Here is a 24,768-nt window from a genome sequence, read left to right as displayed (position 1 = left end):
ACAATAAAAGATTGTTTTGTAGACTCAAAGACGGGCGTGTCTGAACAGAAAAGTGCATAATCATTGTGAGAAAGCTGCACTGTTAACATTCCACTTCTGGGGTTTTATATGAAAACTGACACCGCGTTATCAGTAATCTGGACTGTGGTTCAGGTAAGGGCATGTCTCCAAGCTGCTCCCTGGCGTCCGGCGTGTCTGTGGCAAAGTCCTGTCTGCCCGGGGACAAGATGCTGTAAACAAAGATGATACCAGTAGGCCAGGTCCACTCCTTTATTTAAATGGTAACCATCATCATTTGTTTGGATGTTGACAAGATGAAAGATGTGTAGATCTGGTTTGATGTCAAATACACTACAGGCCAAAAGTTTGGACACACCTTCTCATTCAATGCATTTTCTTTATTTTCATGACTATTTACATTGTAGATTCACTGAAGGCATCAAAACTATGAATGAACACATGGAGTTATGTACTTGGTGAAATAACTGAAAACATGTTTTATATTCGTTTCTTCAAAATAGCCACCATTTGCTCCGATTACTGCTTTGCACTCTTGGGAGTCTCTCAAGGAGTTAAGAGGTAGTCACCTGAAATGGTTTTCAGGTGTGCCTCATCAGGGTTAATTAGTGGAAGCTCATTGAGAGAATGCCACAATGTAAATAGTCATTGAAATAAAGAAAGTGCATTGAATGATAAGGTGTGTCCAAACTTTTAGCCTGTACCGTACATTGTGAAAATCTGATGGGATTTTTTTTTAACACAGAACAAACATCAAAGGGTTGTTCAAAACTATGGCTTACAGAATATAATTTTTACACCACAGGAAGTGAAACTCCACAGTAACATGCTAGACAAGTTAAGTTAACCTTTCATATTTTACATGTGCTTTAGGGATACTGGTGACACACTGTGTTGGAAAGAGGTAGTACCAAAATACCAGAGTAAGAAGAATAACACTTAATATGCAAGTATTTAAAATAGGTTTATTTCAAGTCAACAAGAGCTTCACTCTTTAGAATTATGGTCTGTCATTTTAAACCACTTAACAGAGCAGACTTATGACCCTAGAACATAAATTCTGCAAAAAAAAAAAAAAATTAACATTTCATGTTATTGGAATGTGCAAATGATCAGAGAACTCAAGTACTAAATTACAAAAAATATGAAAAAAAAACTTTAAAAAAAGAAAAAACAACAAAACATTTTTGAATTTTTTTTCTGGAAAAAAATTAAATAAAACAAATAATTTTAAAAAAAGGCTTTGATGAGAGGGTTCTGAACGCTGTTAGATCTGCAAACGTGACAGTCTCTACACTCTACTCAGTGCTGGTCTGTGCAGCAAGGGGTGTGAGGACAGTGGAGGGAACAGCTTCCTCACACAGGCCCAACTGTCAGCTTCATGTTTATAACAATTCAGTCAACATTTGCAATATGCCATTTCTAATATAAAAAAAGAAGTTTGAGGTTGTGTTGGTTTGATGAACACATGCCATCAGCCTGAAGCCAGCCTAGGTGAATATATTTCCATTTCACAATAGCACCCCCTCCAGTCCAACACACCTGGTCCAACACAGGATGGTAATCACAGCTGTCGAGTTGAATCAGGTGTAGTTAGAACAGAAACCTGCTGCAATCTGGGAAGGGACTGAAGAAGAGTCATGCCTGGGTCTTCTAGAGTCCAACAGGTGAGTTTAGATTACCATCTGACAGGTGGATTAAACTGCCATCTGACTACTGATAAGACTTCAATCTGATCTCACCACTGTGTGTGCAACTGTAACAGCTGAACACAGCGAATACAGCAACTATTTTTTCCCCAAAGGAACGTTTTTAATCGGAAGTGAGAGGTTGATCCTGGCCTTCGAAGGAAGCTGGTCAGGTATTAGATAAACTTGCTTGGGCTGGGGCAGTCTCAACTCCTCTGACAGGACAATGGCCTCTGTTGCAAAGCCTTGATGTCCACAAATACATTAACCATCTCATCTGAGGTGTAAAACAGAAGCGGAGTGGGAGGTTGGTGTCAGTGTGCATGTGTGTGAGTGTGTAGTATGACCAAGCTCAGGTGTTCACAGGCTGACAGCTGGTGCAGGAGTGTGGCGCCCTCTGCCTGTGGCTCTGCAGCTGCACCGTACAATGAGACACGCCGTGTGACATCATCAACAGATGCCGAGCTTTGGCCTGGACTTCCTCCCAGTTCCCTATGCTGCCGTCCACTGTAGAGACAGAGAACATGAAGGAATCACTATTACTGTCAGTTTTCAACATTAATTAATAACGAAACCATAGATTCATGTTTGTCATGGACAAGACCACTCCAAATGCACGTAGAGTTTCCACGTGCATCTAACCATCATTTTACAGGTCTAATCCAATGATTGTCCTGGACTAGTGATGAGCCATCACCCATTCTCTCAACACAATATTACTACAGACACTGAAGCTGCTCAGCCAGCAGGGGGTGACCCTCCCAGGTGGAAGTGTATTACGATTGCAGTATTGATGAGCAGTATTATGGAAAGATGGCGGTCTTGTGAGCCCAGAGGAGTGGTGCTCACCCAATTGGGTATCACTGTTTGTGGAGCTCACTACCACCACTCGTCCTCACCACCTCTGAGCCCCAGGTACAAGTCAGGGAAAAGACTGACAGGACCCCCCACAAGTCCTCTCCACCACTCAATCCTTCACTCATGATCTTCACTTTAGAATCTTTACATGTATTTCAATGCACTGATATGTCTGGTATATCAATATTAATGGACCACTGGCCACCCAGTGGTCTTTAAAACCCTTAGGCAGTTTGGTCTTGCCTATACTAGTCACTTTTCTGTATGATGAGGAATAGTAAATGAATATAAATAAATAATATATTAATAATAGGAATAGGAATAATAGGAATAGACTGCGCGGCAACCAGGGACAGTCTGGTGACAACTGGAGAAACAGTTGACAGCTCGGAAAGACGGCAACCGGGGCAGGGAGGGTTAGCACCCCAACCTGTGTCTCCCGTGAGGGAGGAACCCAATTTCTGCTACGAAAAAGCCTTCTGAGATATACCCCCAGGGGAGCCCGAGAGGGGGGGAGAATGAGAGCCCCATCCAGACAGATCACACGGTATCGACATATGGCAATGGAAACTGGGCTACGAATGCGCAATGCATCTGCGGAAAAGTGTGCAAGAACTTGCGTGGCCTCAAGATACATCTGGCCAGGATGAAATGCAGGGACCAGGGGAACATATTGCAACGCACAGGATTCGATCCTGGTGAGATGCAGGAGGAGCTCGGCCAGGAAGCACCCCACAGTGCCCGGTCTCTCCAAGCAGTAGAGCCTCTAAACCCCTGCAAATCATTCCATCAGAAGTGGATCAAGTGGCCTTCAGCCAGTAGCCGGGCAGTATGGGCACAGTTCAACACAGACGTAAGCCAGATCTTGGAAACCACCACCAAGGGAGAAGTGGACAGACGCCTTAAGACCATGACATCCATCATAGTCAGCTATGCAGCAGAGAGGTTTGGCCTCAGTGAGGGCAGGAAACCTAGGACCAAATTCACACTAAACCGCCGCGCTGTTCAGATCCAAAAAGTGCGGCAAGAACTGTGGATCCTTAAGAAGCAGTACAAGGTGGCAGGTAAAGAACAACCCCTAGCAGACCTTAGAAACATTCTGAGGAAAAAGCTCATGACGCTGCGACGTGCAGAAGGGCACCGAAAGCAAAGGAAGGAGAGAGCAAGGAAGCGTGCTGCGTTCATCTCCAATCCCTTTATCTTCACCAAGAAACTGCTTGGGGTTAAATGGAGTGGCAACCCTATGTGCTCAAGGGCAGAGGTAAACATCTTTCTGCACAACACCCTCAGCGACCCAGAGAGGGAACAAGAGCTTGGACCACAGAGGTCCCTCATTAGCCCGCAGGCGCCAGCAGTGAAGTTTGTGATGAGGGAGCCCAGTTGGGCTGAGATACAGGAGGTCGTGAAGGGAGCCAGATCAGCATCAGCCCCAGGCCCCAGCGGTGTTCCATACACTGTGTATAAACGTTGTCCACAACTACGGCGATATCTGTGGAGGCTGTTGAGGGTGATCTGGCGCAGGGGACAAGTGGCAGGCCAATGGAGATGTGCAGAGGGTGTGTGGATCCCAAAGGAAGAACACTCAAAGGACATCAGTCAGTTTAGGACGATTTCGCTGCTAAGTGTCGAAGGCAAGATCTTCTTTAGCGTCTTGTCACGACGACTAACAGAGTTCCTTCTGAAGAACAGTTATATCGACACATCGGTTCAGAAGGGTGGGATTCCTGGAGTGCCTGGATGCCTGGAACATACAGGAGTGGTAACGCAACTCATCAGAGAAGCGCGTGAAGGGAAAGGAGATTTGACCATACTGTGGCTGGACCTAGCCAATGCGTATGGCTCCATACCTCACAAGCTTGTTGAGGTTGCCCTCCTGCAACATCACGTTCCCATCAAAGTCATAGACCTTATCCTGGACTATTACAGCAATTTCAGGCTAAGAGTCACTGCTGTGTTGGGCATATCAGACTGGCATCGACTTGAAAAGGGCATCATAACGGGCTGCACAATCTCAGTCATCCTGTTCGCACTCACCATGAACATGATCGTGAAGTCAGCAGAGGTGGAGTGCAGGGGACCCCTGACAAAATCTGGAGTATGCCAGCCCCCTATAAGAGCGTTCATGGATGACCTAACTGTCACCACTACATCTGTCCCGGGGAGCAGATGGATTTTGCTAGGACTTGAGAAGCTCATCACATGGGCAAGGATGAGCTTTAAGCCAACAAAATCAAGATCTATAGTGCTCAAGAAAGGAAAGGTGACAGACAGGTACCGCTTCTCTCTGGCTGGAGCCACGATCCCATCCATTACAGAACAGCCAGTCAAGAGTCTTGGGAAGCTCTTTCATTGCAGCCTAAAAGACTCGTCATCCATCCAGAGAACCAGCAAGGAGCTTGAGAGCTGGTTGAGATGCATCGACAGATCTGGCTTGCCAGGGAGATTCAAGGCCTGGATGTACCAGCACTCCATCCTGCCTCGCATCCTGTGGCCTCTGCTAGTGTATGCAGTACCTACTACAACTGTAGAGGCCATGGAGAGAAAGATCAGCAGCTACATACGAAGATGGCTTGGCCTACCCCGAAGCCTGAGCAGTGCTGCCTTGTATGGCAGTAGTAATACCTTGCAGCTTCCATTCAGTGGACTCACTGAGGAGTTCATGGTGACCAGAACTCGAGTGGCGTTAGCTGGCGTCCAGGTGCGGACAGGCCAGAAATGGAGGGCGGACGGGGCTCTAGAAAAGGCAGAGTCACGTCTGAGGCAGAAGGCGCTGGTTGGGTCCATAGCATCAGGGCACGCAGGTATTGGCTATTTCCCATCTATCGGGGTGGACAAGGCCCAGGGAAAACAGCGGCAACAGCTCATCCAGGAAGAAGTGCGGGCAGGCGTGGAGGAAGAACGAGCCAGCAGGATGGTGGGAATGGGACAAGGAGCACGGACTAAATGGGAGAATGTTCTGCAAAGGAAGATCACCTGGTCCAACATTTGGAGAGCAGACTCCCTTAACATCAGGTTCTTAGTCCAGGCGGTCTATGATGTCCTACACAGTCCATACATCCTCCATGTCTGGGGCAAAGTAGAGTCACCATCCTGCCCCCAGTGCCCAGGATGGGGATCCCTGGAACACCTCCTTAGTAGTTGCCCGAAAGCACTTGGAGAGGGGCGTTATCGCTGGTGCCTCGACCAGGTGCTAAAGGCGGTTGCTAAAAGTATAGCCAAGGCCATTAAGAGCACCAAGGGACACCACAAGCCCAAGTCCATCAGGTTCCACAGAGCTGGAGAGAAGCCCAATATTCAAGCAGGGGCCAGTTCAGGTCTCCTTACCACTGCCACAGATTGGCAGTTGGAAGTGGACCTGGGCAAGCAGCTAAAGATCCCAGCAAGAATAACATCGACACGGCTCCGACCAGATATGCTCATTGTTTCTGATTCCACCAAGCAGTTGATCATTCTGGAACTCACAGTGCCCTGGGAAGAACGCATGGAGGAGGCAAATGAAAGGAAGCACACCAAGTACCAGGAGCTGGTGGAGGAGGGTAGGAGCAAAGGCTGGAGGACATACTGTGAACCTCTGGAGGTGGGATGCCGAGGATTTGCAGGGCGATCCCTTTGCAAAGTCCTCACCATGCTGGGCCTCACCGGTGAGGCAAAAAGGAAAGCTATCAGGTCTGCAACTGAGGCTGCAGAAAGAGCCGCAAGATGGCTTTGGATCAAGAGGGCTGATCCATGGACGAATGCTGCTGGGACACAGACCGGAGTCTGATCAACTCCGGTCAGGTCGCCTGGGCGAGGGTGTCTGATGTTGAAAGACCCGAAACACCCAGTGACCCCAGGTAACATCACTGATGATGTGTCCCAGCGCATCAGCAAGATGCATCTTTCATCTAAATATTAATATAAATGAATGTTAATGTGTCTTTCCTAGTAATAATTCTCACTGTACATGATTGTTGCATACCTCTTTTCCAGGGAAAAACCCAGATACCTGTAGGCGTGTGGGTTCAGAATGTGTGTGTTTGTGTGTCATAGCTGGTTTTATCAGTGGTGATGGCCAAGAGCTTCAGCTCCTGTACGTGAGAGAGAAAGACAGAGAGAGAGAGAGAGAGAGAGAGAGAGAGACTTACCGAGCTGTAGATGTGCAATAGCTGCAGTTTTATCAGTGGTGAGAGCCCAGAGCTTCAGCTCCTCTACTGACTCCACATCATCCAGCTTCAGCAGGTCCTCCTTCATCCCAGTCACATCCAGATGCCTCGGCACACCTGCACGCATGCACGAACGCACACGCACGCGCACACACACACACACACACACACACAAGCGTGCACACGCGTGCAGCAAGCATACACAGACACAAACACAAGCAACCACATACACAGCATAATGATTCTTTTGTTCATTTAAAACTGCAAAGAGAGAGAGAGAGGGAAAGAGAAAGGGACAGGCAAGGAGAGAGAGAGAGAGAGGGAAATAGAGGGACAAGCAAAGAGAGAGAGGGAGGGAAGGAGAATGAGAGTGAGACAAAGAAGCAGGAGGACACGTCCCCACTGGTCAGTGCTCTGTTCTCCATTACCTCCACCATCAACAGAAGCATGCGTTTCTCCTGAGGGCTCATTAGTTTTAACCATTACAGCCTGGTCTGGCGATCAGCAGAGGTAAAATTATTAATGTGTTGATTAATCCTACTGAGTTCTAACTAACTAACAGCGACTCAGCCCCATTGACCCTCCCCAGCATGAAGATCAGGAAGATTCTGGTGTGGTGCTGGGATCGGAAGAGTCTGAACACTCTACATATGATCCTACTGTAATCTGAGGTGGGTGGCTCAGATGAGATGAATATATTGGTGAGGTATACGCATCTCACTCCCCTGCGTTCGAGTGTCTGCGTATGAATCTTTGTACAAGTGCCTTTGAGTGTCTGAGTGCTCATATATATATATTAGGGGTGGGACGCGATTAAAAAAATTAATCGAATTAATCGGAAGCTTTGTAATTAATTAATCGAAATTAATCGCATTTTAATCGCATTTCAGTATTTTACATGAGAAATATTAATTTAAGTTTGAATGATGAATGAATCAATGAACATAATCATAAACTTCAACATCTTGTTTATTTTTCCACCAGTCTACTACACAGACCAATAGATGAGTGCAGAAAACAGTTCAGAACATTGGAAATTCTGACCAAAAATGTTGTTTAATTTAGGGAGTTTTGCTCAGGATATTGGAAGAATTGAAGTAAATCAGAAGATGTTTTTTAATACCATTTTAGATGGTAGACTTTCTTTAATTTCCCAGGCCTCTGCCACAGACATCTCCATAGTGCCTAGAAGTGGTCTTCTGCATACTCAAAGCAAATGACTGGATCTTCATCATCTATAGATTCATCATCTATAATATGAGCTGTCACACCAAGATAATTCTTGTTGCTAACAAAGGTCCAGTGATCCCCAGTCAGAGCCACATTTTATGGCGCTCTTCACAAAAACCTGTTTTACTTCTCTTTCCTCATTATGCAGCTACTGGATTTTCTTCGACATTGTCTTTGTGGACGGTAGTTCGTAACTTGCATCAGTTGACGCAATGTGCAGCGCTTCTTGTAAGTCTTTATCTTCGACCACAGAGAGCGAACAACAACACAAATAATGTGATGCGTCATGTATAAACGCGTGCGCAATCGCGCGCTACGGTCACTCGCGAAAGTTTAATCCAGTCTTAATGGTCCAATGAAGGTAATTTAAAAACCAGGACATTTCCTCACAAAAAAAAATCCCGGGACGCCCTGGACAGGATGTGAAATACGGACATGTCCCGGGAAATACGGACGTTTGGTCACCCTATCGTACTAGGAATACATTTAGCAGCTAAGTTATCATTACTGACCTGCGCGTTAGTCCCAACATGTTTTGCATTGAGGTGGTAACGAAGGGTGGAAGTGCTCCTGTGATAAGCGAACTCCTTCCTACATAAAGTGCAAATAACACTATTTGTGTTTGTACTTCCATCTGGAAGTTTCTTATATTTAAATTTCCCATCCACCAGCGTAGCCTCTTCAGTCATCTCCATCATGATCTTATTGTGCGTCCATATAATCTGTATGTCTGGAACTCGTGCACTGAGAAACATTCCACGGTGCAAAAGTGTCTCATGCGTTAAATGCGTTAAAATGCATTAATTTTTTTAGTGCCTGTGCATGTCTGCATATGTAGGTAGGTGTGTGTGTGTGTGTGTGTGTGTGTGTGTGTGTGTGTGTGTGTGTGTGCGTGCATGCATGCATGCATGCATGCATGCGTGCGTGTGAATGTCTCACCTTCCAGTAGTATGAGCCCAGTGTCTCTAATGATTCGTAATGTGGTGACCAGCACCAGCACAGAGAACACGTATGTACACACAGGATCTGCAAGCTTGTACTCCGGCTAGGACAGAAACGCAAACACACACACACAATATGTCCATCATCATCGAATATTTAAATAACAATCCATCATCACCATCATCATCAAAGGCAGTCATGGTCTGGTGGATAGGGAATGGGTCTTGTGACCAGAGGGTTGTGGGATCGATTCTTAGGCCAAGGGCCATGACTGAGGTGCCCTTGAGCAAGGTACTTAACCCCAACTGCTCCCCTGCCACTGGCCTTGGGTACCACAGCCCCCTGGTGTGCACTTTGTAAATCGCTCTGGATAAGAGCATCTGTTAAATGTAAATGTCAATTTTAATGTATCAAGTACCTTCTCTTGCATCCCCTACACAGCATAAGCCTACAGGTAACAGATACAAAAATGCAAGTACAAACAACCTGCATAAACGCAAACCTTAGGCAATACTAGGGTCTGGAATCTGGGGTCTGCGGTGTGTCTGTACTGCACAGCCCTTTCTGGCTATCCAGCTCAACTTGTATAAGCACAAGACACCCAATAACCATGACAGATTCTCAGATAACAAATCTCTCCCACAGTGCACAGGATGTCAGCATTATTTGTGCTACAATGCACAGAGATGACGCTGTCATACAGAAACCTTCCAAGGACAATTATTATTTGGCAGATGCTCTTCTCCAGAATGACTAACGGAAGTGTTTTGCAGTCTCTGTCAAATAAACATACCTAAGATCCCTATGCTAACACATACAGGTTATCGTCAATAATACCAACAGGCTAAAATGGGAAAGACACTGATTTTCTGATGTCTTGTGAGTGAGCAGATGAGGGTGTGCACCTTAAACCTGACGATGTATGCTGCAATAAGGACACCCACACTCTGCACCAGGTCTCCGAGTGCATGGATGAACGCCGCCCGCACTGCCAAGCTGCCGTGACCCTGATGCCCCTGTCCTGGTGGCCTATGAGAGTGTGCGTGTCCATGGGAGTGGGTGGGGCCATGAGAATGAGAGTGCAGGTGACCTGACTGGTTGAGGAGAAAGCCCATTCTACAGATACACACAGCCAAACACACACAGACAAACACAAATTTAAAACATTTGTGATTTACGCAAGGCAACCTGTGTCTGTGTGTGGACTTCAAATATAATGTGTGCAGTTTATGATCTGCAATAACAGGGCTGTGTGGCCAGAGCTGTTTCCAAGACACCCTGTAAAAGTGTCGTGTGTAGACCCATATGTGGAGAGTAATCAATGTTGCAATAGTGCAGAGTGTAGTTAGTACTGTAATGTTAGAGTCATGTGTAGAATCATGTGAAGGGCAGTTAGCGCTGGCTAATGAAGCTGTGTGAACAGCAGGGCTAGCATTAACTACTAGAACACAGCAACATTAGCAGCTGCTAAGAAAGCCGCATGAAAGGAAGTATTTGTAAGGATTAAGGTTCCCTCTTACTGTACGGGCCAGGGTGAGAGCTTCAAACTCACATCAGGTTGACAGCTACACCCACAGCGGCTGTGATGAGCATTACGTCTCCGTCAATGTTGAAGTCAGGGTGTAGTGTCCGCTGCACTGCTTCATTCAGGAGCACCCCCGTCAAGATGTAGATCAGCACCACCGAGATTCCTGCTGACATCACCTCTACCAAGTGTCCGAGCGGCCCACACAAGCATACGCGTACACACAACGTCACACACGTTATTCTCTGCCTCCTTAGGTGTAGTAACTCATACTGTCCTTATGATATGCATCGCAAAGATCAGTAGGGAGAAACGCTCATAACAGCATGTGGTTGTAGAATCCTTTACTAGGGGAACACACACACCACACACATAGACTTACACAGAGAGTGAATGACGGCAGAAAAAAAGAGTAGGAATTTGAACTTACCAAGACGCTGCAGGCCAAAGGTGAACCTGTTCGTGGGGGGCTTGGCTGAGAGCCACAGCGCCAAGAGTGATACCACAATGCCAACCAGATCAGTCAGCATGTGCAGAGCATCGGTCATTATGGCCAGGCTGTTAGCCACATAGCCACCTACGTGGTGGAACACACACACACACACACACACACACACACACACACACACACACACACACACACACACACCAAGGGTCTGCTTAATAATCATGGCCATTTCTTGAAGGCACCATACTGTTGCGATTATCTTACATCAGAGGGTTCCATGTGATACTCCCTCTACCAGTGAACAATGATCTTTTGGTTAGAATGCTCTTGGGAAACCCAATCCTGACTCTGGGAAACCCAGCACTGTTTCAGTTCCACATCAGCATCAAGCAAAAGACTTTCCCCCTAAAAATTCTGAGTTGGCCGATTTTAGAACAAGGCATCATTCAGCTATACCATACTGACTGCAGTTCTCTCTAAAAACAGGAAGTGGAAGTTTAACTTGATGGAAAAGGGTATAGCTCTTTAGAAAAAAAAACATTTGCGTGACAATGATAAATTACCAGTATAACACAATAATTCCTTCTCTATCTTACCTATGAGCTCCCCGATCATAAACAGAAAATAAAGCACAGCCGCGAATGCAAGCTTCCTCATCACTTTCCGCCGTTTCGTGTGCTCTTTCCTCTTGGTGCAGTTTTCACATGGGTCCATGCCGACTCCTGGACTTCCCAGACTGGAAGACGACCCCAAGAGAGAGTCATCATCGTCTGTTATAAATGTGTTCACAGCGGTTCCGTTCGGAGCAGTAGCTGAATAGTCCTCCATCTCTCCGGACACCACCACTTTGAGCTTATTGAACTTGGGCGTCTCATCCACCGCGAGCTCATCGGAGAAGTCAAACGCGGCGGTGTCACTCAAGTCCCAGTCTTGGCGCTCCTTGCGGAAGGCTGATCTCACACGAGACATGAAGTTTGCACCAGACATAACTGCCAAACCGTTGCTCATTAACGTTGAAAAAAATAACTGATAAACTAAATTAATTAACTTGAACACAGTCTGCTGTGGCTTCTGAGAGACAGGTATGGGCACTCTCGGTATCTTCAAGTTGTCTTATCATGACGTGAAAATCACACCAAGTTACCTATAAAAACAAAAAGCACATAGCCAGTTACATACAACTTAATTAAAATACATCTTAACACGTAAAATATTTAATTGTCGTTGACCGTGGCTCTGTTTTGGCGTACGAGTGAAAAGCCCGTTCTGTTTACCTGGAGCTCCCTATTTCTATTGTTCATGCTTACCGACTTCACAAAAAATCTGCCACATTAACGCTTTAATGGAAAAACTGGTTTCAATAGTACTTGACGGTGCGATACCGACAGTAACATCACAGCGGTCATTGCCGATACCTAAACAAAGTAACGTAATGGGTGACAGAGGAAGCCTGTACGGTTGGTGCAGTTGTATTCGAGAAACTCACCGTCCGTCTCTTGTCACTTATATCTTGCGCAGATGTGTTGGTAAAATGCTAAATTATAAGCCCGGTTTATTTCTCATATATTACACCTAGTTTTAAACACATATAATGTCGATCCATGTCGTTGGTGACACGGGAAGAAAACGGAGTAACAAAGCGAAAATACAAGTTATTGTCCGCTGTCTTGTCCCTTGCCTGGCAGGTTGGTTACATTCCGCAGTCACATGAGCCGAGTAGGGTGCGTTAGAGTGGCAGAGTTCGCGCAGATTTGCGCAGATTCGCGGATCTGCACGTCATTTTACACCAATAACATCGCAGTATGTGACGTGTAGATCAGCGTGAAGTCCTCGCGCAAACGTGCGCGTACACGTACAGCGAAGGTCACGTGATGTTTTCCAGGACTGATTGTTTCGAGAAAAAGTGTGGGGATCTAGTAGAGATGTTGGACGGTAAATCTTTATATATACAGTTCACTGTGTGTAACAGTGTAGTCGGATGAAAACACCATATTTAGCTACGTATCTGCAAATATGGGTGTTGTGTTTCTTGGTTATTTAAAGCTATGGAGAAAGGTAGCTAGCGTAATTAATTTGCAAGAGTACTTGGCCTAGCTAGCTAGTTGGCTAACGTTCTTGGCACTGGTAGAGATTAGATAGGTTACAGGATTATTATATGTGTTAGTATGATTTATGATGCCGATAAACATTCGTAGTCGTGTTGTAAAGTTATTTAGACCGTTATTGGTGAGATCTTTGCCCGAAGCTGATGAGCAACCATGATTGTTGTATTTTCAGTGTGTTTGCGCTACTAAATGGTTTAGTACCAGATGGAGCAAGACGTTCGAGATGCGGATGGTGCAGAGCTATCGCCCGAAAGAGGTCAGACAACCCAAGCAGCAGACGAACAATACTGTGCTTATAATACAATTATAGCCGAAAAAATTGAAATGTTTTACATTCGGGTTACTTTTATGTTACTTTAATACGTAGGGTCGCAAGTGAACGAGTCGCGACCTTTGGACGATATAGTCATTGGGAACGATCAGGCCATAGACAAACTACGTGAGGGGTTGATTTCTCACTATCTGCCCGAGCTACAGAGCTCCAAGCAAGCTCTGCAGGAACTGACGTAGGAATCTGAAACACTCTTATACACAAGTATATGTAGGTTGTCCATTTGTCGTTTAAAACTGTCTTTCCTCTGTAGACAAAATCAGACCATATTACTTGACACATTGGAACAGGAAATAGCCAAATTTCGAGAGTGCAATTCCATGATTGATCTAAATTCTCTGGTAAGCCCTTTGTTTCGTTTCTAGAAAACATTCCACTGAACTACACTCACAACAAGTAATTATTTGGAACTGTAGCATCTTAAGAGGAGACTGTGTTTGTTCTGTAATGGTACTGTTGCGTTGTAGTTCACAGAGGCAAAAGTGTATCACAGCAAACTGGTAAATATACGGAAAGATATGATCACTCTGCATGAGAAGACCTCCAAGCTAAAGGTGAGCTGACACTCGCCTTCCATTCTTATACCATTCATGATGAATGTTAGTTAATCATTCTCTTCAACAGTGATGTTGTCTATTAAGTGCGTGTGTGTGTGTGTGTGTGTGTGTAAGCAGAAGAGAGCTTTGAAACTCCAGCAGCAGAAACAGAAGGAGGAACTGGAGAGAGAACAGCAGAGGGAGAGAGATCTGGAGAGAGAGAGACAACTCACTGCCAAACCAGCCAAACGCACTTAACGGCAGTCCACCAGATGCGCCAAAGCCAGAGAAAACACTGCACACTTTATCCTCTAGAAGGCACACAGACATGAGCCCCTGAGCCTCCATTGTATTATTGTGGGGTTTTTAGTGCATTTCAGCATGACTACCACCTGATTCAACAGTATTGTTGACAATCTGTTTGACCTAGAAGTATTGCAGAAGGTTGGATTTCTCTCTTAGAAGGACATCTTACAACCCGGCTGTCCGGTACAAGAAGACATGATGAACATTGCTGTTGCTAACAGGTGCTGATTTTTGAGTGAAGTTAATCAGCTAAGTGGGAAGTTTCCTATAGGCCATGCAGAGACTTATTTGACCTTTATGTAGTGTGGTAGGGGTAACTGCCAAGATGTTCATGGGCCCTCACCATACTCTCACCACAGGCAGCCTACCCCTAACAACCAAGGCTGACCTGGACTATCTGATGTCTGTATGATCATTAATGATGTCATTAAAGAAGCACAGAGATTTCACAGCCACACTGTAAACCGTTTTATGAGTTTGAAGTATTTTATAAATGTGATACATATTTTCCAATAGTACCACATGCATTTTACACATTTATTTACATACAAATGCAAATTAGCTTTTTGATGCATGAAGAGTGATTTTGCTATAGATTTTTCAGATTTAATTTATCATCTTGTTTCAATATGGCAGGCAGCCCTCACAACTGCTCTGACTTTCACTTTGCATCATTCTGGAAATAATTTGGGAATATTTCAAAGCTGCACATCAAAATATTTGCTTCTAAAGTTCAGGTTAATTTAAAACATGTCGGAAGCATAGTTGTAGAGCAAATGCTAAAACAGTGTCCCTATTGGGTGTTTTTTGGGTAGTATTTTTACAGAGAGCCTTGCACACACCACTCTCAGTTAGGGGTATTGGTCTTATTTGTAGCTTCGTAGGATAATAGAATGTATGGCTTCAAATATAGGATAAATCACTTACAAATGTTAATCCTTTAGCTAGAGCTAGAGCTAGAGACACTAGAGCTATGTCCAAAATGCCATACTTCCCTCCTATACAGGATACGATAAAGGGTAGTATGTTTGAATATGCATGAATCGAAAGTATACTCACCTGTTTGTTGAGTACTTAAATGAGCAACAACTCAGAAGATGGCACTTGTCCTTGTTATTAAGTTGTATGTCTGTGGTTACTTGTGCTTCTTGGAAAAAGCTTAATTCATGTTTAAGTGAGCCTGTTTAATCAAAATACTAGGTAATGACATTGATTCCTGTAGTTTAGTACTAGTTTGATTCAAGGGTATCTTGAATTCTGGCCTATCTGTGCTAATATCTAGGATGAATTCTGTGAACAGATGCAAAGCATTTTGTAAGTTGCTCTGGATAAGAGCGTCTGCTAAATTACTTAAACGTAAATGTATGTATGCAATTGCAGCACACTGTCCTCCTATCCCATAATTCAACTGGAGCATTGAAAGAATGTACTGCTTTAAACGGTTGAGCAGAACGTACTGCGTTGAAATCTAGTGCATACTTCTTAAGTATGCCATTTTGGATTGAGCCTGGGTGTAGGACTAGCACTGACTTCAGCTCCTCTACTCCACCACGTGATGGCACTACTGCTTTTGTTGTTTGCAGTTGTTGATCATTTCATGAAGTGAAAAATTGTGCCTATAAAATTGAGGTGATTTTTTTCAGCCAGCTGTAAAACCAGGCATTCAACAAGTAAATGATAAAAAACAATTTTTTGAAAAATGTGGTTGAGGTTTAACACAATGTTTTAATCCACGAAATTTTTGAGTTACTGCAGAGGATCAAAAGCATGCTTTAACCCTGAAATACACTATCAGACCTCTAGGTGCCAGGAGAGGACTATGAAATTTAGATCGAGAAGACAAGACACTTGGGCCCAAACCTATTTCACCATTTGCACCTACCCCTTGTTCTTACCCTTCAGTTTTGTGCATTCACACATAGGGGTAAGGTGTCCTGACTCCTGTTGGAATAGAGGCATTTTACAATTGATTGAGGAGCCAGAGAAACAGCAGAAGTTACCATGGATCCATAAATATGAGATCTGTTGCACTGGCCCCTCTCCTCAAAAACAGTTATGAAGGCTGTGGCTGCAGTAATTGGTCATCCATCCAGGTTAATTGCAGAGGAAAAACACAAGTCAATTTTCTGTCTATGACTAATCCAGAACTGTAACCTCTGCTTAAGTTACAGAGCAAAGAAGACAGGAAGCTGAGAATAGGAATTAGATATCAGCACCACTCACACTAGATCCACTCTGTACCAATTAATCCATTCTCTACCACTGAATCCAGTCTTTAAAAGTGAATCTGCTCTCTATAAAAGCATCCATCTGGACCCAGATTGGTATTATCGTCAAATCAGGAAGAGGAAGGGAAAAACCCCAACCCAAACCCGGCTGAGACTGTTGTGTCAGACGGGCCTTCGTCTGCCGCAACCGAGGAAGCTAGACCAGTAAAGTGATCAACCAAATAAATATACGGTTGCTGCAGACATAGGTGGGTTGTGGGATCTTTGTGTATTTTTAAATGGGCACTTGAGACACTAACTCAACAAAATGCATCTGGTTGCTGTAACTCCTGTGTGCTATAATGACTAGAGGAGAGTGGGGCTGAGTTAGTGGACTCTGCCGACAGCTGTGGGTGAAATTTTCCTCCTCAAGCCAGCAGCTGCCGCAAACACAAACATGTATTTTTATTCTTACTACCAACCTGTCAGACGGCCAAACCCCATCTCCCACACGGAAAGGAGTCTGTGTGTGTTTGGGTGCACCAGGCATCCGATTCTGTAGGCCTTTGGCATATGTGTCTGTGATTCTAAGATGAGTTGTTTTGCATGTATGCCAGCTCTTGTCTGAGAATAAGGCTGTCTGTGTGTGTGTTTCAGTTCTTCTCTGAGATTAAGACAGTGTTTTTGCTTGAGTTTGTATGAGAGGTCTCTCTGAGAGGTATCTGGGGCTATTCTTGTGTGTGAGAGCTCTTGTCTGGGACTGAGACAGTGTTTGTGTATGTGTGTATCAGTTCATATCTGAAGCTGGGTTTTTAAGGTCTCTCTGTGTGTGTATCAGCTCTTGTTTGGGTCTGAGACAGTGTGTTTGAACTCTTATATGGGACTGAGACAGTGTTTGTTTGTGTATGTTAGTGTGTGTATCAGCTCTTGTTTGGGGCTGAGACAGTGTTTGTGTGCGTATGAACTGAAGCAGGCAGACGGTCCTGGCTACCCAGCTGTTTGCAAGGGCAACTGGCTCCTCCTTGTCCATGAGAGTCCTGCTTTTAGCTTTTGGACCATAAAGGGGAAAAACAACAGTCAACCCGCAACCACTGTGACTGTGTGGGTGTGTGTGTTTCTACTGCCTCAGAAAGCAACAGCTTGTGGTGGGCTGAAATGTTGCTATGTCTGATTAAATACTGCATCACCCTGACGAAGATGTCTTTTTTCCTCTCTCTCCCACTCTGTCTCTCTCCCTGTCTCAAACTCTGTTTTCCTCTTCATCTATCTGTTTCTCTTCATTCCCTGTCTTCTGTATCATAACAGGAAATGACGTCATCCTCTTCAGAGTGGGCCATATTGGTGGCTTTATGGTTTTACCGCACCTCACGCTTGTTTACTACGTTGGCATGATTGGACAACACATCCTGCATTGTTACTGGTCCAGCTTTTCTGAGGCCAGTTATGTAACAGTGGAGGCAACTCGATGAAGCCACCGAGCCCGGGTGGAGCAGGAAGTACAGAGTGTATTAGTCACCAAAAACCTCAGAGTGGATTAAAATAGCCCCGTGGAGGCCATGGGTAGGCCAGGTGCTGCTAATCTCACTCACATGAGAGAAATGGAGAGAGAGACAGGGAGAGGGGGACGAAGAAAGGTATGACAGATTAAGAGAGAGGGATGGAGAGATTAACAGAAAAAAGATGAAAAGAGATGGCGAACTAGAAGAATGGAATCTCTTAATCATTTTTATGTGCCTTTAGGGCTGAGATGAGGATTCAACTCGCCTAAAAAAGACGACTTGAAACTCGCCCTGAATGACACGTGACTCGGACTCGTTCATAATAACTCGTTAACAATAAGAGTCAGTCCATTATACAGGCGCTGTCTGGGAAAGTTATAAAAAATACTTTTGGTGTGTTTATTTTGCCGTTATTCTTTACTTTTGTTTCTGTGTTTTTGGAGCCCCTTTTCTCGTGACGCGTCACAAAGTCCGCTTATCGCGAGCGGGAAATAGAAGCGTCAAATGTAAACACACGAGGGTGCCATGGCTTCGGCTGAGTACCATACCGTATTGGGACTTTAAAATCCTTGGACGTAACCGAAGGACGACAACGTGTAATGTGGGAAACAAATTAAAGACACTGGAACGACCGCATTAAACTTCATAAGACACATGTACAGCTAATATGTAAAATTGTTATTTTCCATCTCCTTTCCCTAGGCTTATCCTGGTTTTTGACTTGAGACTTGACCGACTCTAGCCAATAGACTCGTGACTTGACCTCGACTCCAGTCTAAAGACTCTTGACTTGTATTCTGTTACTTTTGAACATCTCTGCTTTAAGCATAACAATGCCATAGAACTGTGTTTGTGAGAGTCTGAGTTACTATTAGGCTACAGATTTCTGTAAATTCGATGTACTCTCAGTGCATGAGAAACGACAGACTTATGAGTTGTAAAACTGAGGATTGGTCATATCAAGACAAAATGCTCTAGACCTCAGAACCAAGCACTTTTTTTTCACACATTCCTGGTTTGTAAAGAGTACAATAAAGACTTCAGACAATTCAGAAGTCCAATTAGAATTCAGATTGTTTCAAAAAGTAAACATTTACACTGTTTTATTATGTTTGTTTTCTGTCACAATAATTTTCTTGTTCAGGCTCGTGCAATATAGAACTTCATTAAAAAATATAGTGGAGTTTAAGAAAAATTGAGGCCTGTGTAAGAGATATTAAATGCTGGATGTCTCTAAACTTAATGAGGACAAAACAGAAGTTCTCCTCTTCTCCTCCTGGGCCCTCATGCCTCAAGACAGAAAATTCCAGATCTAATGCTTAATTTCACAGACTGCCCCATTACACCTGGCACAGTAGCCAAAAACCTAGGCGTCATACTCGACTCTCACCTATCATTTGATAAATACATAGATAATACTACTAGGATAGCTTTTCTACATCTCCGCAACATTGCCAAGTTAAGAAATGCATTATTACAGGATGATGCAGAAAAATTGGTGCATGCCTTGTTAACTCCAGATTAGACTACTGTAACTCACTACTGTCAGGATGTTCAAATAGGAATCTAAATAAACTTCAAATAGTTCAAAATGCCGCAGCCAGAGTTCTGACCAGAACTAGAAAATTTCAGCATATCAGACCAGTCCTATCAGCCCTGCATTGGCTCCCAGTTAAATTCCGTATTGATTTTTAAATTCTTTTATTAACTTATAAAGCACTGCACGGGCTTGCTCCTGAATACCTCCAGGAACTTATTTCCTATTATGAACCCCCACGTCCACTAAGATCACAGGGTGCTGGTCTTTTATTAGTTCCAAAAATTAATAAGGTAACAGCAGGGGGAAGAACCTTTTCTTATAAGGCCCCCCAGCTTTGGAACAACCTTCCAAAATGCGTCCGGGACTCTGACACAGGCGCAATCTTTAAGTCTAGGTTGAAAACCCACTTATTTAGTTTAGTGTTTGATAATTAATATCCCCCCTTAGATAAAGGTACAGATCCAGACGAAGGGTTTTATGGTAGACTGGGGCGCTGGTGCTGTCATCCTGTCACTGCTCGTGGTCACTCAAGTTTGTTGACAGTGCAGTGGATGGATGCCATTGTCTCAGAGTGCCCCCAAGCCTATGTTACCTTCTGGTTCTGCCTTTTTTAGCTAGACTGTAATAATTTATCTTAATGCCGGAGTTGCTGCCACACTCCAGAAATGTTTAAAATTTCATCTGTCCTGTATATGTCCTCATACAGAGCTAATTTTCTGTTTTATTTTCTCCACATGGCTGCCCGCCTGCTCGAGGAACAATGAGATGAAGAGAGACAAGCGATCCATCCTGGGCCAGCCACCTCCTGTCTAACCGGATATGCCTACACCAAGATGGACAATATTACATCTTTTCCTTTTCTTTATTTCTTTCTGTCTAAATTGTTGTTGTTGTCATGGTGACCGGTGTCGGCCAGAGGAGGATGGGTTCTCCCCCTGAGTCTTGGTTCCTCTCAAGGTTTCTTCCTCATGCCCTTAGGGAGTTTTTCCTTGCCACTGTCGCCCTTGGCTTGCTCACTGGGGGCTAGGACTTGGCACTTGTAAAGCTGCTTTGTGACAACAACTGTTGTAAAAAGCACTATATAAATACAATTTGATTGATTGATTGATATGGTTGTAACATGGGGATAATTTTAACACCATCAATTCCATTGATCCTGGATAAGATAGGAGTCATATGATCATTCCAGTGTTTTCCCAATTCCTCCCTGATCCCACATGGCTGGACATAGGTACATGCAGATTCCATAGAGAAAAAACTGATTTTGAGGTGAGAAAGTACATTTCTGAATCAAGACTATATTTTGTATAGTTTTACAGAATGCCTAGGCAGTGGAAAAGAAAGACTGACAGATGTGTGCCTGCAAATGTTTTTAAAAAAGCATCTGATGAGGTCACAACAAAGGGCAAGTCAGTCAGATCAGTTGCAAAGGCACATGATATCTGCCTTGTAACACACACACACACACACATTGACGTTGTTTATTTGACCTACATGTTCTTTACACCAGTACATTGTATAGTGTTCATTAAGCATACATATTGTTAAATAAGTTTGTTCTAGTACACTAATTTACACACACACACACACACACACACACACACACACACACACACACACACACACACACACACACACACACACACACTCCTGAGTAAAACAAGGTGGATATGAGTTATGGTCAGTCAGAGAGAGAGAGACATTTTTCTGGATTGTTCTTTCATTTAAATTAACCTCTTTTTGAAGCATTTTGCATGGTGTGGCCTCTGTTTTTGCTTCTTTTGTCTAATTGTTACAACTTACCACAGCATGTGTTACAACCTACGCTGGTAGTGGGGTAGGTTGTAACAAAGGAACACCACGTATTTGACGTATTGGTGCCATTTGTAGTAAACAAATATGTGTATTTTGTATAAAAGTTTGAGAACTCTAGCTCAAAAATTCAGTGAGTTACAGGTGCTGAAGCAAAAAGTGTTACACAGTAAACACAGTGAAATACAGTAAACTGTGTGTAACAGATGGTTTTATCATCAGCACTGAAATTCTTTACTATTTATAAGGATAAGTGGTGATTGTCAAAATAGTTGGCATCCTAACTAAAACATTCAGTAAATTAAGATGTTCAATATAATGTAGGATCCTCACAAGCTCTGAAGTGGTGGTGCTGAAATATAGTATGATCTTATTAAATCTGTTTAAATCCAGCCTTTATCACTGTAGGGTTAGAGTTAGAGTTAATGGTACAGATAGAAGATTTGATAGAGGTCTATGATCTGATTAAACCCAGACTTTATTACTGCATTTTAGGGTTAGGTTAGGGTAAGAGGGTTAGATAGACCAGGCACAGAAATGGAGAGAGGCAGACAAAGATGGACAGACAGGCAGACAGAGCGAGTGAGAGGGAGAAAGAGGGAGGCTGACCTTGTATGTGGATAAGTTTGTTTTTTCCGTGTTTACAGTTGGAGTAGCTGGTGGTCAGTGAAACTGCTCTTAACTGGATGAATGTGCCGCTTCATCTAAATCTGGACACACACACATTGAATAAGGTGTCATAATGGGATTTACTGACTTGTTTACGCTCTTTGTCCATGTCTGTGTGTATGCGCATGAGCTTGTGTGTGTGTGTGTGTGTGTGTGTGTGTGTGTGATTGTTGACCACAGGAGGTGTGTGGCAGCTGTGAAGTGCTTAGTCTTGTTCCAGTTCCAGACCTTCAGAAATATACACTTCTACTCCCAAAACATACACACACCACCACCATAGTGCTGAACTCAGCCAAAACACCAACTGTGTCAAATTCATAAATACTACTGAAAAGGGGGAAACAGAGAAGAGAACCAGGGAATGGAATGTAAAGGATGTGTGTGGGTGTGTGCATGTGTATGTGAAGTCACCTTTATATACCAGATGTTTCACAAGACAGGTCAAAGAGAGAGAGAGAGAGAGAGAGAGAATTCTCTAATTCTCTATATATTCCTGGGCCAGAGGGACTGAATGAAGTGCAGAATGACAGCAGGTTTAGGAGAATCACAGGGCTGCGGAGGTCACAGTCATGCACATCTCTCTGCCACAGATGTCACGTGAGGGGTTTGGGAAGGGGTTTCTCACTCCGATAACTGGTTATCTCTCTCCCTCAGGCAGCATGAACCCAATGGCCTCAAACCTCTGACGCTGTGATGAGGGCCCGGTTGCTCTCTGCATTACCTACCATTCTGTCAACACAGTTCTGGGGAAAAGCCCCAACGTCATATCTCCCTTGCTATGATAGGCCTCCCATATCCAGCATCACAGTGCAGGACTGAGGCCTCTGACTCCTGTTGTCATAGTGCATAGATCAGGCCTCTACTGTCGTCATGGTGCAGGAGTCAGGCCTCTCACTTCTGTTGCCATGGTGCAAGAGTCTGGACTCTCACTCCGTCATCAAAGAACATGAGAGCTGCCTGCAGGAAGATGGACCAAACACCTGCACACAGCCTCACTGCTCAAGGACATTTTCACCTGAAAGCACATTCGCTGTAAACTGTAAATGTAAACATAATTGCAAATGTACAATGAATGTCAGAGCATGTAGGTTTGATGACAATGAAAGGTTTAGAGCTGTGATTAGACCTGGGCCATTCCACTCTGTGGATATATTCCCAGAGTCACTAAGTTCAGTGTGCATTTAACAGACCAGTATGGCATACTTGTGTTTAATGTTGTTTTTTCCATAGGCCATTTTTGATTATTCTGACTGGAATGGAAAACACAAAACTGGAGAAGGCAACTAACCCAGACCCAGGAAATCCCCACATGGTCGGAGCCATCTGCCCGCTGTGCAGGCCTCAGACGTGATCTGCATCTGTCACAACAGTACTCTCTCCTGCCAGTCAGAGCCAGCCTAAACCTCTCACTGCTGCAAAACAAAACTGAGCTCTCAGTTGCGCAAGCATGTGTGTGTGTGTAGGTGTGTACATGCACGTTTGGGCAAGTGTTTGCGTCAGTGGTGGGACCGTAGTAAGATGGGGCATAGCTGGTTTGTGAGAATCACTGCGCTCTGCACTTTTCGCACAGCCTTGTCACAGCCACCTTCGTGCTAAAGCTTCTCTCACACACACACATGCTCACACTCTAATGCCGCGTGTCTCTCGCAGTTGTTGTGCACAAGGTCAGGGTGAAGGTCAGTGGCCTACATATTTGTGCGTTTTTTGCAAGTTCAGGTTCTACTTTCAGTTCCCACTCCAGCCTGTCCTAAGACAAACACAGTAAAAACACGACAATGAGTCTGTGAGCACTGCACGTCTCCTGCCACACCATCCTCCAGTAACTAAGAGAAGCAGTTCATGATTGTGTGTGTGGTTCTAAACCACAGCCCCCTGGGGGAGAGAGGACAGACCCTAGTGACAGAGCACCATCCACCACTGGGCATACAAGTGCACACACACATTCATGCACACTCAGACAACTACTTTTATTGAACAGAGAAATACACTCACGGACTGCCAATCCGGACTGTCAGGGACTGCCAATTTACCTAACCTCCATGTTTTTCGACTGTGGGAGAAAACTGGAGACCCCAGAGGAATACACAAACTCTCCATTCACTGAACTTCTGAACACCTCTTGGATATCATATCTACCTAGATTCTCCATCAAATAACCTTCTCAAAACCTTTTTCTCATGTTAACATTTGTGATGAATTTGCTTTGCTTCTTCGCTTCCCTGGATACGCACCATTATTGTCTTAACACATTGACTGTCTACAGTCTGCCTACCGTAAGAGAAGCCAGATTTTGACATGACCAATTTCTAATATGTAGAAGGATACGTAGATGGTTAAACCATGCAAGGCTTAAGATCGAATTCCTAATGTAATGTAACCTGCCGTAATTTTATATGAGGCGTTCCTTAAACATATTGTCGTCCTCACATACTTCAGCTGCAAAATCGCTGATATGTTCAGTGAACTCCTGAATAAGGGATAAAGACTCAGGCGCATTATGTAACTCCTTCATGTTGTTCCTCAGAACCCTGAAGGCCTCACACTAGCTGCCTGAGGACAGAGATTACACTGCAGTCTCCACCCCGTGCTGTTGCCCGGGTGACGGGCATGACACGGCAGCTTGAGGTGCGGCTGAATGCCGTCTGTGTTTAAGGAAGGACAAATGGGCAGTGGGAAAAACCATAATGAGCACGGAGAGTCTGGGAGCGGCGGGATGTGGCTGGGACGCATCACCACACGTGTACACTCAGACACATTGAAGGACTGAGGCATTTAGTAAACAAGGACAGAGAATTGTTTTAGAGTCATAACATGGTCTACGTGATGTGTGTGTGAATCAGACTCTATTACTCAAACGCCACAGCACACACTGTTTATGCGCATGCACACCCACACACACACACCCACACACA

General features: G+C 44.3%; 2 protein-coding genes and 1 long non-coding RNA gene across 5 annotated transcripts; 2 read left to right on the top strand and 1 right to left on the bottom strand.

Moving 5' to 3' along the window:
• Positions 1 to 969: 969 nt before the first annotated feature.
• On the bottom strand, positions 970 to 22,594 carry slc30a4 (solute carrier family 30 member 4). 2 transcript variants are annotated; one of them, XM_076993962.1, is made up of 8 exons: positions 21,797 to 22,594; positions 11,448 to 11,995; positions 10,834 to 10,980; positions 10,431 to 10,584; positions 9,784 to 9,994; positions 8,876 to 8,981; positions 6,689 to 6,823; positions 970 to 2,213 (listed from the first exon to the last, which is right to left on the bottom strand). In XM_076993962.1, the coding sequence occupies exons 2-8, from the start codon at positions 11,857 to 11,859 to the stop codon at positions 2,059 to 2,061; spliced, it is 1,320 nt and encodes a 439-aa protein (XP_076850077.1). In that variant the 5' UTR covers positions 11,860 to 11,995; positions 21,797 to 22,594; the 3' UTR covers positions 970 to 2,058. The 2 variants fall into 2 exon arrangements, with proteins under 2 accessions (XP_076850077.1, XP_076850076.1); XM_076993961.1 differs by lacking the exon at positions 21,797 to 22,594 and adding an exon at positions 12,338 to 12,591.
• Positions 12,663 to 14,584, top strand: bloc1s6 (biogenesis of lysosomal organelles complex-1, subunit 6, pallidin). 2 transcript variants are annotated; one of them, XM_076993968.1, is made up of 6 exons: positions 12,663 to 12,783; positions 13,129 to 13,212; positions 13,324 to 13,462; positions 13,541 to 13,628; positions 13,755 to 13,841; positions 13,962 to 14,584. In XM_076993968.1, the coding sequence occupies exons 2-6, from the start codon at positions 13,161 to 13,163 to the stop codon at positions 14,079 to 14,081; spliced, it is 486 nt and encodes a 161-aa protein (XP_076850083.1). In that variant the 5' UTR covers positions 12,663 to 12,783; positions 13,129 to 13,160; the 3' UTR covers positions 14,082 to 14,584. The 2 variants fall into 2 exon arrangements, with proteins under 2 accessions (XP_076850083.1, XP_076850084.1); XM_076993969.1 differs by lacking the exon at positions 12,663 to 12,783 and adding an exon at positions 12,882 to 12,906.
• LOC143499195 (uncharacterized) lies at positions 21,458 to 23,908 on the top strand. Its single transcript, XR_013126049.1, has 2 exons — positions 21,458 to 21,921; positions 22,511 to 23,908. It is a non-coding gene; the product is annotated as an uncharacterized LOC143499195 (long non-coding RNA).
• The last annotated feature ends 860 nt before the right edge of the window (positions 23,909 to 24,768 follow it).

The sequence above is a fragment of the Brachyhypopomus gauderio genome, chromosome 2 (genome assembly GCF_052324685.1).
Source record: "Brachyhypopomus gauderio isolate BG-103 chromosome 2, BGAUD_0.2, whole genome shotgun sequence".
Taxonomy (NCBI): domain Eukaryota; kingdom Metazoa; phylum Chordata; class Actinopteri; order Gymnotiformes; family Hypopomidae; genus Brachyhypopomus; species Brachyhypopomus gauderio.
Note: the sequence above shows the minus strand (reverse complement) of the source record. Positions and strands in the feature narration are given on the sequence as shown.